Source organism: Crinia signifera, chromosome 12 (assembly GCF_055691185.1).
Source record: "Crinia signifera chromosome 12, ASM5569118v1, whole genome shotgun sequence".
Taxonomy (NCBI): Eukaryota; Metazoa; Chordata; class Amphibia; order Anura; family Myobatrachidae; genus Crinia; species Crinia signifera.
The window spans coordinates 11,974,609-11,991,864 of NC_139228.1; the positions used below are offsets into that span (position 1 = coordinate 11,974,609).

Genomic DNA, 17,256 nt, shown 5'->3' on the forward strand with positions numbered 1-17,256 from the left:
TCCAATGAAAACGCAGCACGTTCCCAGGAAATGAGGCAGCTGTCGGGGGCGGGCAGCTGACATCACCGGATGTGAGCTCTCCGCCCTGTCCCCGCACGCAAAGCCAAAGCACCTGAGAGTGTCTTAGTTTTGCGTGCACGTTCCACATCATTCGATGGTCGGCTACCATCGAATGATGTAGTCCTAGGCTGCGAATGAATGTTTAGGCAAAAATCCATTCGCAGCCGTGCGGGCGGCAATGCGAACGGCGGGCGGGCTTAAAATCAGGCGCAGAGGTGCACGTGGATCAGAATCAGGTCCTTTATCGGATGCATCCGCATCCTTTGCGTTATAATTTGCTACCTCGGGTTGCCTCGTCCTAAATGCAGCCTTTTAGGCTATTATCCATCGTGCACATACAACCAACATTCATTCGCCCACTTTATCACTTCCCAAAGCTTAGTACATAGACCCCTCAGATAGCACAGGTGGTAGCGATTCCCAACTACAAACTGGATGAGGCACACGTACTGTAGATGTATTATAAGGATTTATAATCCCCCATTCACACTAAACAATTAGATACACAAAACATTCTACAGCACCAAGTCCCCGGCTTCTATGGTGTTAGGGAACTTTGTATAAGACTTCCACCTTCCCGCATTATGCAAATCAGCATTTATGAATCAGAGATAATAATTCATTTGGTGGCGTCCAATCGCAGCTATTGTTGTCTTCAGAGTATGGAATGGGCACAGCTGTACCACAGATGGTGCAGAATTTAGTGCGGAAATGTGAATTAGGTCAAGTGATTGTCGGAAAAGGCTGAAGTGAACTATTGTGAGGACGATGCCATCCAGAACCAGATTATGTACTTTTAGGGTTAATCATTGACAGATTTCGATCAGATCCAAGGGGCTGCCTCGTGACTGGCAAATATTGCAGCCCTGGCATTGGGAATAAACGGCATGTGTGTAGCTACGGTTCCCGCAAACAGGGAAAGCACCATCAGTTGCACAACTGACAATGTATGCAGCCTAAAAAGAGCAATTCTAACCTCTTGCCCCAAGAGCTTGCACTTGAAGGTACTAAGAAAACACCTCAACAGGGGACAGCCACTGCAGCGGATAGGGCAAAGTGTCTGTACTTACTTGCGTAGCGGTAGTAAAAGTCATTGTCGGCGTTGGTCTTGCTGTTATTATGTAGTTCGTGGTGCCAAGCGTTGGCATCGGTTTCATCGTCGTACCTCACAAAGATGGCGAAGAGGAGGATGGTGATGGCTTGGAGGAGGAAGCAGAAGAGGGGTAACCTGACCCTCATGTTGGTAGAGTGACTTCCCATGGCTGGTGTGCGGAGGAGACCCTGGGAGAGAGAGAGGGAGAGAGAGAGAGTAGCTCAGCAGTAATAGGAAGTCAGGATACCTCTGTCACTGTAATTCTGTGCAGAGACATTTAATCTGGGTGCTCCACAGATCCCGCCTGCTCTGTACTAGGACTTCCCTGTGTGCACAGAACCCACGCCCTCTATCCCAGGACAACCTGTCATAGCACATCCAGAGATCCAAAGGTCTCCGAAGACGGAGCTGGCAGTGTCACTTTCCTTGTAGCGTCTGACAGATGTCAGTGTCTCTGATGTAGAACACTCAGCATCAGCAGGAAAGACAGGGATCACGTTACGGATGGGGCTGCTGGGACTCTGGTGGAGAAGATGGTCCAGCACAGAGTGCAAGCTCTGCGACCCAGGTTTAAGTTATACAGGCTCTGTTGATTATAAAATGGGTAGCCTTAATTCTGCTTATGGCAGATATTCATGCTCAGGTACCAGCGGAATTCACCAATAGTCACCTACCCTGCGGCGTACGGCAATGTCGCACTTTGGTGCGGTCCTTTTCTGTGTTGCCAGTGACGGCTAACCAAACAAATATCCTGAAAAGGATACAAAATATCATCGCAGATTTCCTGCGGGCTCTGTCCCGGGTTGCGATAACCGATACACCCTTGCGCTGTAATCAATTATTGCATCGAGAATTGGGCCGATATAACAGCACACCCGCATCAGAGGATGCGGATGGTGATACATTTACCCCGCGGCCTCACAGTCCAGACGCATTCATTGTACTTGTGCAATGGATTATGGGCCTTATTCTAGTTCACTCTTAGAGGCAAATTCCTTCTCAAATGGACAAAACCATGTGCACTGCAGGTGGGGCAGATGTAACATGTGCAGAGAGAATTATATTTGGGTGGGGCTTTTCTTCAAAGTGAGATCTATATTGCAGTGTAAAAATAAAGCAGTCAGTATTTTCCCTGCACAGAAACAAAATAACTCACCCAAATCTAATTCTCTCTGCACATTACTCTCTCTGCTCTGTTACATCTACCCCCCTGCAATGCACATGGTTTTGTCCATCTGAGAAAGAATTTGCCTCTGGTGAACTAGGATAAGGCCCCATGTGACAGCTTTATGCACCTGTGTGTTGTATCTTATAAGCTGGGCATTCACCAGACACAGCAAGAACCCACAGATCCTCCGCGCCACCTCCACTGTGCGTAACATGGGATGCAGTCAGGGCTATTTTTGTGCAGGCTCCAGCAGGAACTGAGGCCCTTATTCTAGTTCACTCTGACTAAATATTTCTTAGATGGACAAACCCATGTGCACTGCAGGTGAGACAGGTGTAAAACCCCACCCAAATCTAATTATCTCTGCACAAGTAACACCTGCCTCACCTGCAGTGCACATGGTTTTGTCCATCTAAGAAATATTTTGTCTGAAAGAGTGAACTAGAATAAGGGCCTCAGTTCCTGCTGGAGCCTGCACAAAAATAGCCCTGGATGCAGTTAACATCCCAGCAGTCAGCATGCCAGCCTTCAATATATCAATGCCGGCATCCCGACTGCCTTTAGAAGATTAGCGCTGGATCTTCGAAAGGGTCAGGATGCAGACACCAAAATACCGACAGCCAGTATCCCGTCAGTAAGTCAGCATGAAGCAGGAGCAGAAGGATGGGGATGGGGATTGATTAGATTTAGGCATTAGTAGGGGGACTTAAAGCAATTCCCACTGGCTGCATAAGAAAGCTCTTGGATTGCTTCTGCGCTAGGCGATAGAGAGAGAGAGAGAGATATTGAATCAGGCCCAGAGATAGATACATTATATAACTTTTTTGTACAGCTCAGAAATTCAGTCGCTTATTGATTCAAGACTTACAGGAAATATCCGCAGCGTTATAATGACAGATAACTAATAACAGACATGATATACTTATTGTCACAGCTGTTCTGGGTCCAAAAGGCAAGGTTCAGGGTGGTAGAGGGGGATAATGAGTTTACAGAAGTGGATTTCCCTTTAGGACAAGTACTGACATTTGCTATCATTGCTGCTCCAAAAACATACATTCAGCAAAATCTGACAATGTGTTAGAACGTAACTTATTATTTTCCATCTATCTTCTTATTTGTGGCCTCTCGTTTCCGTGTATTATTGCACACAGATATCTCCTCCCCCCCCCCCCCCCCCATGGGAAAATACCATCTTACCTCTTCTTGTCATAACAGCTCTCTGCAATCAGAAGTTACTTGCTAACTGTTGCCACATTTCTTTGAAAGTCCTCTCCCATTCCCTTTGTCACTGCATTGAATGAAAAACAAAACAAAATTGTAACAGCAGTTTACAGCAATGTATACCGCTGATGACTTTTTTAAAATATACTTTCTATACTTGTTTTTATAGTAGACTTTTTCCGAATTTATATCACTAGCAAAGAAATGGGCAGATTAAGGATCGCGGTGGGCTTGGAACTGAGGTTTATGAAGGGCATGTTTGTGTTTTTACAGGTGAGACCAGTGATGTGGAAATGAAGCTCTCACGTTCTGCCTTCCTCCATATATTTCTGATTTTCTGAACACTCCATATCTCCATTTACCTCCTTAAAAAGCTATTTCTTTGCCCCCTCCTTGCATATATCCCTTACTGCGCCCTCCACAGCTCATTGCCAGTTTCTGCCCCTATAGCTGCCCCCACAGCTCACACCCCACTGCTCACACTGCCCCATCACACCCCACTGCTCACACTGCCCCATCACACCTCACTGCTCCCCCCCCACAGCTCACACTGCCCCGTCACATCTCACTGCTCCCCCCCTACAACTCATACTGCCCCATCACACCTCACTGCCCCCCCCCCCACACCTTACACTGCCCCATCACACCTCACTGCTCCCCCCCCACAGCTCACACTGCCCCATCACATCTCACTGCTCCCCCCCTACAACTCATACTGCCCCATCACACCTCACTGCTCCCCCCCCATACCTTACACTGCCCCATCACACCTCACTGCCCCATCACAGCTCACACTGAGCCTATCACACCTCACTGCTCTCCCCCACAGTTCACACTGAGCCTATCACACCTCACTGCTCCCCCCATAGCTTACACTGCCCCATCACACCTCACTGCTCCCCACTCATAGCTCACACTGAGCCCATCATACCTCACTGCCCCATCACATCTCACTGCTCCCCCCCTACAACTCATACTCCCCCCCACACCTTACACTGCCCCATCACACCTCACTGCCCCATCACACCTCACTGCTCTCCCCCACAGCTCACACTGAGCCTATCACACCTCACTGCTCTCCCCCACAGTTCACACTGAGCCTCTCACACCTCACTGCTTCCCCCATAGCTTACACTGCCCCATCACACCTCACTGCTCCCCCCTCATAGCTCACACTGAGCCCATCAGACCTCACTGCTCCTCCCTACAGCTCATACTGCTCCATCACACCTCACTTCCCCCCCCCACAATTCACACTGAGCCCATCACAACTCACTGCTTCAACCATAGCTCACACCGCCCCATCACACCTTACTGCTTCCCCCTTCATAGCTCACACTGAGCCCATCATACCTCACTGCTCCCCCCACACAGCTCACACTGCCCCATCACACCTCATTGCTCTCCCACCACAGCTCACACTGCGCCATCACACCTCACTGCTCTCCCCACACACACATACACACAGTCCCATCACACCTCACTGACACCCCCACACATCTCACACTGCCCCATCATACCTCACTGCTCCCCCCCACAGCTCACACTGCCCCATCATACCTCACTGCTCCCCCCACCTCACTGACCCCCACACACACAGCCCCATCACACCTCACTGACCACCCACACAGCTCACACTGCCTCATGATACATCACTACTCCCCCCCCCTCCACAGCTCACACAGTCTCATCACACCTCACTGCTCCCCCCCCCCCGACACACACACAGCTCCTTTACACCTCACTGATACCCCCACACTGCCCCAACATACCTCACTGCTCTCCCACAGCTCACACTGCCCCATCACACCTCACTGATACTCATCACACCTCACACTGATCCCCTCCCACCCTCATGCCCCACACCTCAGTCATTAGCCCCCTCCACACCTTACACTACCCCATCACACCTCCTTGCTCCCCTGCAAGCGTACTGCCAACCCTCATGCCATCACACCTCACTCCACACCTCACACCTGAAAACACAAAATACAACTCACTCTTCATGCCCTGACCGCCACAGCTCACACTGCTCCCCTCAAACCACACAGCTCACACTGCTCCCCTCACACCACACAGCTCACACTGCTCCCCTCACACCACACAGCTCACACTGCTCCCCTCACACCACACAGCTCAGTCCCCCACCCACAGACAGAACTAAAAGAAGCTCCACATCAACGCGGAAAGTCACCCAAAGCCGGCATCTTAGTCCATTAATATTCAGCATTATAGCGGCATTATCATAAATACGCGAAAGTGGCAAAACACACAAGACATAGGGCAGGATGGATTAATATACATCGCCGCCCTTGCCTGGCAGCCGCCGCTTATGTACTAACATATGCGGCTAGCATCGGGTTGCGGTGACGGAGACCCCCGTGATACCTTTGATGTGGTCTGCGGGGGTCTCCGTCACATCCCGGCGGCTGCCAGGGTCCCCCTGCGTCTCCTCCTCCCCCCTGCAGCCGGATGTCCTCCCGGCTGTGACACCTGCTGTGGGAGGGGGAGGAGGAGGAGGAGATCAGGAGGAGGAGGGGGGGGGGGGGGGGCGGACGGCGGGCGGTGATAGAAGCCCATAAGCTTCTATAGGGTATCGCCACCCTCTGGTGATACCCCATAGGGCGGGATGTACTAAAGGTAAAATGCGGTAAAACAGGGGTTTTACCGCATTTTCCTATTTACCATTACCCATCCACCCTGTTTTTGCTTGGCATGGTATCGCCACCCAGAGGGTGGGGGCTCACCGCCCGATGTCCGTGCGCACCCCCCTCCTGTCCTCCTGATCTCCTCCTCCCCCAGCAGGTGTCACAGCCGGGAAGACATCCGGCTGCAGGGGGGAGGAGGAGACGCAGGGGGACACTGGCAGCCGCCGGGATGTGACGGAGACCCCCACCGACCACATCAAAAGTATCGCGGGGGTCTCCGTCACCGCAACCCGATGCTGCCGCATATGTTAGTACATATGCTGCAGCATCGCAGCGGCTGCCATGCGAAGGGCGGCGATGTATATTAATCCATCCCGCCCATAGGGCGAGATTCACCAAACTGAAAATGCCGTAAAAACACAGTTTTTGGGGGTTTTACCGCATTTCCATATGCAAGGGCTTCGCTGCGGGGGGTTACGTCAGTTCTATATGGCGTAACCCCATGGAAGCCTATGGGCTTCCCTTCGCGTCCCACGCAGCCCCACGCGCCCCCCGCCAATCCGCGCTGCCCTCCCTCACCTGTGTCCGGGCAGCCTCCTGCAGTGCTGCCCGGACCAGTGACCTCCTCCTCCCTGCACAGCTTCCGGGTGCAGGGAGGAGGAAACGGAGCCCTCACACAGCGGGTAAGGGTGCAGGGACGGAGGGGGGGATCCGGCCTTTGCCTTGGCGTTAATAAGTAGTAACATATGCGGTTATTAACTCTGTGAGTGCCGGCGATGTGCTGCGCTGGTTGTTAGAGAATCCCGCCCAAAGCCTCCGATTGTAGGTCTGTAACCAGTCATGTATCAGGGCACTAATTGCATTGGTTGCACTCCATAAACTGTACATACACCAGCTACTTGTACGGAACAATGACAAATATGTAGAACATTGTTTTCTGTGCAGTCAGTGATTACTGGGATCACAGTTGTAGAAGTTCTATAAACTGGCAGAGATGTTTACATGTAAAGCATGGTATATTTAGTATACATTTATTGGAGGCATGCTACGGATAGGGTAAAGATATCAGACAGGATAGAGGACAAAGGAAGAAAAGGAGAGTCCGTGTACAAAGGGCACCCATCGGTACAATCAGCCCATCTGTCTGCAGAAGCCATGAACTGGTCAGAACTCGGACTTGATGGGTTTGTTACCAGCCTCCAGGCCAAGGTCAGTAGTGTATGATCTTTTCTTTACACAAGGGGGTGCCATTTAGCATGGTTTACAACAGGGGTGTCCAACTTTTCACCTTCCCTGGGCCACATTAGAAGTTGAAAATTTGGTTTGGGCCGCACATAAAATAAATTAACAATAACGATACCTGATCATCCAAAAAAACATAGAAAACATATTTAACATATTAAACTTATAATGCCCCCTGGTAATGCCACTTATATTTATAGTGCCCCCTGGTAAGGCCACTTATATTCATAATTCCCCCTGGTAATGCCACTTATATTCATAATGCCCCCTGTAGTGATCACTCACCACAGCTGTTGACACAGGGGATGAGTGCAGCAATTCACAAAGACACTGATGGTAGTGGGGGTATGAGAAGCCGCCGCCGCCACCCATCAGATCATCATCCAGCCCTGCGCGCTGCTGGGATGGATCAAGTGGGGGAAGCGCCAGCTCAGACGTCCTTCGGACCGCGGGAGCATCTGAGTGCACCTGCGCACCAGCGGCCATTTTAGGTTTGGGAGAACTCGATGCTGGCCGCGGCCATCTTTACTTTGGGCACAGTGCCGCGGCCAGTACGGAGACGCTGCTGCAGGCGGACCAGGTAGTTGCCCTAAATATATTATACTTAGAATTTCTTAAAATGCACTGGGCCGCATTACTACCCGACCTGGGCCGCATGCGGCCTGTGGGCCGCGGGTTGGACAAGCCTGGTTTACAAGTTGCAAAGTGCTTCATTAAGGACAGGATCAGGAGCTATTTACCACTTGGGTATAAGTCGATATCGTTTTACACAGTTCCTCTGTTCTGGCTATCAGATTTTGCCCTATTTGAGAAATGGACACTGTTATGCTGCTTTATCTTTGAATAGGTGCCAGTCAAAGAAATTGGCTTAGGTGTAGGAAAAGCAGCTGATCCCTCAGCCCCCCCCCCCCACCCCCACACACACACGTGCCAACATCACGTTCTAATTTACGGGCAACTCTGAGGGCCAGTCCCCAAGACCATGGGTTAGGTAACAATTTCTGGGGAACCATTATAATATAGACTCCCCTTCCATATAATACACACAGATTAATGTTCCAAGTAATAAATATATAAGTTAATGATTCCCTCGGATGCGCTTACGGTTGGCCTCCCACAGTTATGCAGCAATATTATTAGAGAAAATACTCTCAGAGGGAAGCGGTGATTGCAACCGGTGGGGACTGGAAACAATTATAGACGATAACGTTCTCCTCCTGCTAATGTGTACAAGGGCTGGACAGATGGAACTATTCCACAGGCCTGGTTCTCAGCCCCAGACACAAAGATCTTCCAAAGACTTGGTCGTTAAAATGTTTTCATGTTTAACCATCACAATATTTCAGCTCCTCGTAATCGTCCTGTTGTTGAACTCCCATCTAGACTGTATTTAATCACGTTCAACTCCAATGGGTTCATGCAATGTTGATATTGGAAATTGGCCCTTATTCTGATTGAGTCGGACGGCTCCGTGTTTGGTATTTGCGCATGTGCAGAGGCGTATCTGCGTAACGCCTCGCACGTCTGAACATGAAGTGAGGTCCGTACAGAAAATGATCGTACGGAACCATCCGAGCAGGGGGTGGAGAGGGGCGTGAAGGGCTGTTTGGGCTCATTACCATATGCGTACGCCCCACGTTTCATGGGCGTGCCCAAGAAAACGCTGGGCGTACGTATGGTAATCCGGCCATGATGCTCGTGTGGGGGGCGGACAGCTGACATAGCCGGATGCCAGCTGCCCGCCCATATCCCTGGTTTCGCACTGAGAAATGCCCTAGTGGTCTGGAGCACTCGGAGCTGTCTGACCGCTCGGTCTATCATTCGATGGTCGGCGACCATCGGAGGATGGGGGAGGTTCCCACAGATGGGGGAGGTGTTTACATGAAGAATCCACTCGCTGTCTGTACGCACGGCGTCTTACCGCATTCGGACGGTGTGAGCGATCCGTACGCTAGGCGGGGATAAGAACACTCAGTTCCTGTCCGAAATACACATCCGTCCGAATCAACTAGAATAAGGGCCACTGTGGGGTGATTTTATGGCACTGGGAATGCATACCTTCCACATGTCCGGTTTATCACGGAACCGTCCCAGGTTTTTGGGACGTCCCCCCAGCCTGACAGAATAGACGCTGCATGCGCACAGCATGTATTCAGCGACGTAGACGGAGAAAAATGGGGGCGTTACCCAATGGCGCCCTCATTTGCATATGCCGCACCCTCATTTCCATAGTGCCAATCAAAAGTAACACTATAAAAACAAGGTAACAGTCTGAAAGAGCACAGTAAATGCGCCACTAACTTCTAACATCTATTTTCTTATAACTGAATCACTCTGCAAATAAATAAAATTGGAACTTGACCCCGCCATCACCCACAAGGAAAAGTAACTCTTTGGAGAGTGAAAATAGAGATCCAATAAGTCAACGGTCAAAAGGTCGTCATTTTTTTACCCGAATGTTGACACAAGTTAAAGTCCACTGTGTCCCCTTGCTACGCTCGGCACACTTTTTTATTCTACCACCATGCCCTAGTGGATGGTAGGGCATGAAATACCACCTGTCGGCACCGGCACATGTCGTATTAACATGGACACCGAGGCATGGCGAGCGGGCACAGGCCTCGCTACGCTCGGCACACTATTTTATTCTCCCACCATGCCCTAGTGGATGTCAGGGCATGTAATAACACCTGTCGGCACATGTCGGCTCAAAATACAGTCAAAAACCCCATGTCGACCTAACGACCTGTCGACCTAGACCATCATGTTGTAGACCAAATGACCGTATCCCAATAGGACTCGCCCGCGAGGGTCTATCCTACAGACTGTGCCATGCCAGCATGACTGTGCCACCGCATGCAACTGTTTGGAACCTCAAGGCCAGATTCCGCTGCTGCTACATATGAATTTCCAGTGTTCCAAATGCGGAACGCACCGAATATTCCATGGAGCATCTTTACCCATTATCCTCCCCTCCGTGACAGTGGTTTAGCAGCCTGTCAAAGTGCAGGTAATAGGTATATAAACGGCGTGGTAAGTAACTTGGTTATTGGGGAAAGGAGCTAGGATTGGATTTATTTTTAACATCTAGAATAGGGAACAAGCACATCTGGCAGCGTGGCTGCATGGGAATACACTGCGGAATGATTTCACAGGTGACTACAGAGTAAAAACACCGAACTGCTGAATGTGAGCAATTCGCCAGCGTCAGCAGCAATGACAGTGATTGAATGCAGAGCACTTCTGTCTGCGCTGCAGGACATAGTCTGTGCATTCCTGCAGGGGCAGAATACAGCGTTCCTGCATCGTACACTCCCAGTATTCCTGTTTACGTTCCCCCGTCACTCCTACATGGGATTTTATGTTGTTTTATGCAATTGTGATGTGTGTCGGCAACAGTCTGACAACTGACCGTATAAAGTCTTCAGCCAATATGGAGCTTAGTGCTGTGACCGATGCTTGTCTGATAGAGGGAAGGTTGGATCAAGCCCACGTATAAGGCAACTGAAGGGTATTAGGTGACCCGCTCCATTGGCCCAGTGGGTCTTCTGCTTGGGCCGGACACCTGCTTCTAGGAGCCAGGCAGGTGTCAGTCCTCAGTAGGTCTGCAGGATGGGCCACTGGTCACACACAGAGGTGATAGTAATACAAGAGGTTGAGTAGTCAACCGAACCGAGCTGTAAGCGGATCATGTAGCGCGGTATGAAATTGCTATCCGATGGACAGGGCAGGGTACGGCTTCCTCTGGCATTGGAATTGCATGTATGTAAAACTCTGGGTTTTTACTGCATTTCCCTATGTACTAAAACCCGATGGCCGAGATTTCGCAGAAAAAGCTGGCGTTACGCTATAGAAGCCTACTGGCTTCCCTCCACCTCAGTGTTTGAGGGATCCGGCGTCAATCTCTCCCAGCATGCCCCTGGTCAGCGTAGTCACTCTGTGCCGTGCCAGGGGTGTATGTTAAAAGCTGGACCATTGCGGGGGCCTTGATAACCGCATTTAGGAACCTCTGACCTAAAGTGAAAGGCATATAACCGTGTGGGGACTGTAAAACCTGTTCATTTATGGTAATAGCAGATAAGACTCTGTACAGACAACACAACAAGGTCAAGATTAAAAGATTACATCAATTGTAACTCAAGTGGAGTAATTATTGCATCAAACGTTAATGCAATGAGATCCGTTGGTATGACATCAACAGAGTGTTGGAGCACATTGGCAGCATCAGGAAGGTCACATCTGATAGAGACACGGAGAACGTTCCCACCACTAGTAAGACATCTGCACACCAAACATGGCGGCCGCTACATCAACCTTAAGGTATTGGGATTGGAGAAGGAGAATTAGGTATAAGAGGGGGTGATGCTGCAACATAAAAGCCAATGAATATTTAAGACCTCAGAAGACCTCAATGAGAATTAGAATTTTGGGGCCTTTTTGGAATAATTTAAATTCGTACTGAGCCGATTATACAGACTAAACACTTCCCAATCCAATAATTAGTAAATATCATTGCTTCTTTACCCAGCATACCCTTCTCCTTCACCTTTATAAACGATGCCTTACAACAGTGGTTCCCAACCTTTTTTCTCTCCCGTACCCCTTGATTCGGCTTTTCATTGATGAGTACCTCCTTCTCTCAATTTAAAATATAGACAATACTTATGAGTGGAGTGGAAGTGAGCGGTATGCGTATCCTTATGCATGTCCTTATATTACGGAGTAGCGGACAGGAATCGTGCCCTTCCATGTCTGGCTGCTGGTTGTGTATTGTCTCCAGGGTTCCCACTTACACCTGTAGGATTAATGCCACGGCTTCTTCCACCTTTGTCTGAGGGCAGCATGGGTAGCTCCCATTGGATTGCTGGTCAGGCAAAGGCACAATGAGATGCTGATGACGCTGAAGACAGAACCATAAGTGACACATCGTGGTTCTTCTCCATAGTAATGGGTCGTCTTCTTCTTCTGCCATCAAAATACTTTTTCATCTTCCGCCATTACCAATATTATTTTCAAGTACCCCCAACTGGTCTGCAGAGTACCCCCAGGGGTACTAGTACCCCAGGTTGGGAACCACTGCCTTACAATCTTAATTTAACCGCCTAGATAACAGATCTTTAAACTACCCCTATTTTTCTACCAATAGGCCAAACCTCATATTACACGTGTAACAGTTTTTCCTCTTGATTAACCTCTTCTTAATTTACATAGACCAAAAAGAACTATAATTAAAACGCTTTTTTATTTATGAGTTGAGGTATAGAATCGCCTAACCAGGATTATCCTGAACTCACTTCCTGTCATTAATTAGATCCTCCATTATTAACATACAAGCAGGAGGGCGGCAGTTTGGAGCTGGCCCCCCCGTGCCGCATCACCCAGCAAGCCGCCCCCTCCCTGGGGAGTGTCGCGTTGCTGCGACCCGCATCCCCCGCCAAGCTCCCCCCCTGGAATGTCACGGCGCCAGACTCCCTCTCCCCTCCCTGGGGAGAGTCGCGGCGGCCAGCGCCGCATTGCTCGGCAACACCCCCCCTCCTGGAACGTCACAGTGATGGACACTCCACCTCCCCTCCCCTCCCCGGGCAGAGTCCCAGTAGCCAGAGCTGCATCGCACAGCAACCCCCCCCCCCCCGGAACGTCCCAGGGCCGTGCGCCGCATCATTGGACCCGGAAGGCAGCCCCTCTGGAGCAGGTAAGTAATTGAGTGCCGCGGCGCCCCCCCTCCCTGCCTGGGGCGCTCTGGTGCCTAGCACCGGCCCTGCATACAAGTATTATACCGATGCATTGACATCTATCTACAGCTATCTATCTATATATTAGAGGGGAAGCCCTGACAATAACCCAGGTCCAGTTTGTGGTGTGAACAGGTTTTAAGCGGCTGCGAAATGGCTTGAAACATGTTCAGTTACCCGGCTGGACCCGGGAATAAGTGAAAATTAGGGATGTGTACCGGCCACTTTTCGTGTATTGGGTTTTGGGTTCTGATTACCTTGAGGTTTTGGGTTCTAATGGGTTTTACCAAAACACCTCCTAAACGTTTTGTGTTTGGATTTTTTGGATTCTGATTAAAAAAAAAAAGCATAAAAACTGCTAAAATCGCAGAATTTGGGGTTTTTTTTTTTGCTCCTACGCTATATTAACCTCAATAACATTCATTTCCACTCATTTCCAGTCTATTCTGAACACCTCACACCTCACAATATTGTTTTTAGGGCAAAAGGTTGCACCGAGGTAGCTGGATAACTATGCTAAGCCACACAAGTGTGCGGCACAAACACGTGGCTCACGCAAGAGTGGCACTGCAGCGGCAACAGTGGACTGAGTAAATAATACTGGCAACCTCTGTTCACACAGTATTCAGTGCAGGCAGCACCAGTGGACTTTATATAATTCAATTAATTAAATATTAATAATATAGCAGCCTAGTAGGTAGAGAAACTAAACTACTAGGTAGGCAGGCAGTAGCACTGCCAGTGGCCACCACAAAAGGTAGTTACACACCACCAGTAGCACACTATTATGCACCAGCAGAGTTTATAATAATTTTATTATTAGGTACTGCTTTGCTTTGTATGTAGCGTAAAATGATCTATATGTTGTGTATTAGATTAGATTAGATTACCTCCCATCAGAGCCAGATTAAGGTATAAATGGGCCTGGAGCTGAAAATTATCAAGGGCCTATTATGCGCAATTATAGGGGTTTTGGCCAGCACCTAATAATGGGGGGGGGGGGGCGTGACCAGTGTTCTGGTTGGGTGGTCTGCTCATGGGTGTGTCTCTATTTATTTGTTTAAATCCTTTCAACTAATTATATATGACTGGAAAAGGCAGGAGGATGGCATAGGAAATATGTAGCGAGATATATTGGCGGGTGCCCTCCAAAGTTGCACCCGCTGGATGCCGATGTCCTAAGATACTTGCGGGGTGAGGCGGCACTCCAGTCATAAAAAACTCCTGAAAGCCAAAACTTGGTAGACAACATTTCATTCTAGTTCACTCTTTCTGACAAAATCCTTCTTAGATGGACAAAACCATGTGCACTGCAGGGGGGCAGATGTAACAGGTGCAGCTAGAATTAGATTTGGGTGAGTTATTTTGTTTGTGTGCAGGGTAAATACTGGCTGCTTTATTTTTACACTGCAATTTAGATCTCAATTTGAAGTAAAACCCCACCCAAATCTAATTCTCTCTGCACAAGTAACATCTGCCCCACCTGCAGTGCACATGGTTTTATCCATCAAAGAAGGATTTTGTCAGAAAGAGTGAACTAGAATAACCCCCATTATGCCACATGGAATGAGTCGAAATTCTCATTTTGTCACATGGATTGACCCAAAATACACACTATAACAAACAGATTGAGCAATAATGCACAATATGCTTCATAAACACCGGCATTGCGCACTGGAGGCGCACATTAAAACATTTACACTATAATGCCCATTACATGTTAAGCCACACACCATAATGTCCATTACGTATTATGCCAAACACCGTAATGCCTATTAAAAATTATGCTACATAAGTGCTGCTTACCTATATGCTCATTGTCAGGGGTTCCATGCTCATTGCCAGGGGTTCTATGCTCATTGCCATGTGGTATTACATGCTCATTGCCAAGGGGAATACATGCTCGCAGTAACTGGCGGACAGCCGCCGCAGGGCAGAAATGACAGCCATTGACAGCTATATCTTCAGAATCAACTGACCCATTTAAGTGTGGGCTTCGAATGATTTTGGTCCCATGAAACTGGGCCATTTGGTTCCAGAGAAATCTGTCCTGAAATAACATGAACAGCCATGAAATTACATTTCAGAAATGAAAAAAATTGGTTTACCTGCAATATCTCTAGAACCAATGAACCTATATGGACCAGCCTGGTATCAGATTGAAGGCTCAGCAATTGGGGTTTGACTGAGATCAACCTCGAGCTTCTGTGATGCCGGAGGGGGAACTGGCAGCTGCTGGAACCGGGTGGGGGTTGGAATTAGCGGGACCCATCAGGGCCATCTTAACAGCAGTGTGGGCCCCTGGGCAAAGCAATGCACTGGGGCCCTTACCCATTCTCCCCTCCACGGGTGGCAGGGGTTGCTCTATCTTCCACTCAACATGTAGGAGGAGCTGGAGCAGTAACTTCTGCTAATTACTCCTTTACTGCACAGCATACTTGCCTACTTTCAGATTCACCTCTCCAGGAGAAGCCCAGAGAGGCAGCACGTCAGGGGGGCGGGAGGAAGGCTGACATCACTTGACCCCGCCCCCATGCCGGAAAATTCAGTGATTTGCAGGCAATCTCGTCATTTTTGTCCCGCCCCCTCTCCACGGACCCTCAAATTCCGGTAATTACACCAGCAGGCATGGGGGGGAACGGGGGCTATTACCACAATTCGGGACACCTGCCTATCTTCCCGGGGGGGGGGGGGGGGCGGGAGGTGGACCGGATTTCTGGGAGGCTTCCGGCCATTCCAGGAGGGTAGGCAAGACTGCTGCACAGGTGGTGGGAGGGAGAACACTAACGTGTGGAAGGGGGCACTGAGCTGAATGAAGGGTCCCTTGTAAATTACTTCCAGGGAGGTAGTGGGTGTTTTATACACAGGGGAGGGTTGGATAATGGAGTGGGCTTAATATTCATCATTTTCCGGTGGAAGGGCAGATTGTTTGAATGCAGATATTGCCATTATCTGGAAATAGATTTCTTAGCCTTCAATAGTACAAAAACCTAGAGTCCCAACTTTCAGGAGGTGCTGGGAACTTGGGGATCAGAGATCAGGAGCCAGAGCAATCCATTGACAAAAATATAAACTGTACACAAGACGTTTGGAGCTGGAGCAGGGACCTGCTGCTGGAAGGCTGATATCTCTGGTTCTGGGCATGAGACAAGCCGCTAGAGTCGGCAGAAAGGGGAGAGTCCCAATTTTTGGAATATACTCTCAGAAAACTGCTAAGTCAGAGAGAACCTGAGAAATATGCTGGGAAGTGCAATTTACAGGTCAGATGTGGACTGCTGTTTTGAAGTTGGATATCTCCAGTTCCCCAGGGCCGATTTTCAAAATTCTGGTATCTCTGGAAAAAGGAGATCCTCAGCTATCAAAATAGGACCCTTATACACCTGGGGCCCCTGGAAAAGTGCCCATTCAGCCCATATGAAAAGACAGCCCTAGGACCCATGTTATCCTATGGAGAAAATGTTCCAGCTTTGCCTGGCAGTATCTCTGGTTCCCGGGTGGCTAGAGACGTGGCGCTGGGCTCATTGGAAAGCCCTGACCCTCAGCTACAAAATGGGCCTATTTGGAAAGTGGGCCTGGAGCTGTAGCTCCTTCAGGCCCATTGTTAATCCAGCCCTGCCTCCCATAATGCATTGCAAGTGTCCCAGGTTCATCACCTCCCATAATGCACTGCTAGTGTACCCGGTTCGGTCACTTCCCTTGCAGCTGCCTTTGCATTTTGCACCACTTCCAGATACTGTAAATGTCCCATTTCTCTGTAGTTTGCACATTTAGTTGTGTTTGTGCAATCAAGGGACAAGGCTTAAAAAGGGAATATGGTCAGATTGCAATATATTGTGTACGGAATATTGCTAGTCTTTCAGCATTAGGTAGGTGTCAGAACAGCTGAGTAACTTTATTAACCACCTCAGGCCTTCTCGGTAATTAGAAATGCATTAAACAAATCACTTATGTAAATAATGGGTGTGCAATGCTTGTTCTAGGATGCATAGTGTGACTGTATTGTACTCGCTGGGTCAGCACAACAAGGGGCAGAACTCTGGGATGGTACTGGTGGGATGCAGCTGAACACTGGGATGGTATAATTAATGTTAT

At 49.2% G+C, this 17,256-nt stretch overlaps 1 protein-coding gene across 2 annotated transcripts in view; it reads right to left on the bottom strand.

Moving 5' to 3' along the window:
- Positions 1 to 3,609, bottom strand: part of RHBG (Rh family B glycoprotein) — a 34,013-nt gene extending 30,404 nt beyond the window's left edge. The window contains exons 1-2 of one of the 2 annotated variants that reach the window (XM_083167477.1): positions 3,519 to 3,609; positions 1,131 to 1,341 (exon numbers count right to left, since the gene is read on the bottom strand). In XM_083167477.1, coding sequence (XP_083023603.1) covers positions 1,131 to 1,320 — 190 coding nt within the window. In that variant the 5' untranslated portion in view covers positions 1,321 to 1,341; positions 3,519 to 3,609. Of the gene's footprint in view, positions 1 to 1,130; positions 1,342 to 1,517; positions 1,534 to 3,518 lie in introns of those variants that run through there. The other variant, XM_083167478.1, reaches the window with a different exon arrangement.
- Positions 3,610 to 17,256: the final 13,647 nt, after the last annotated feature.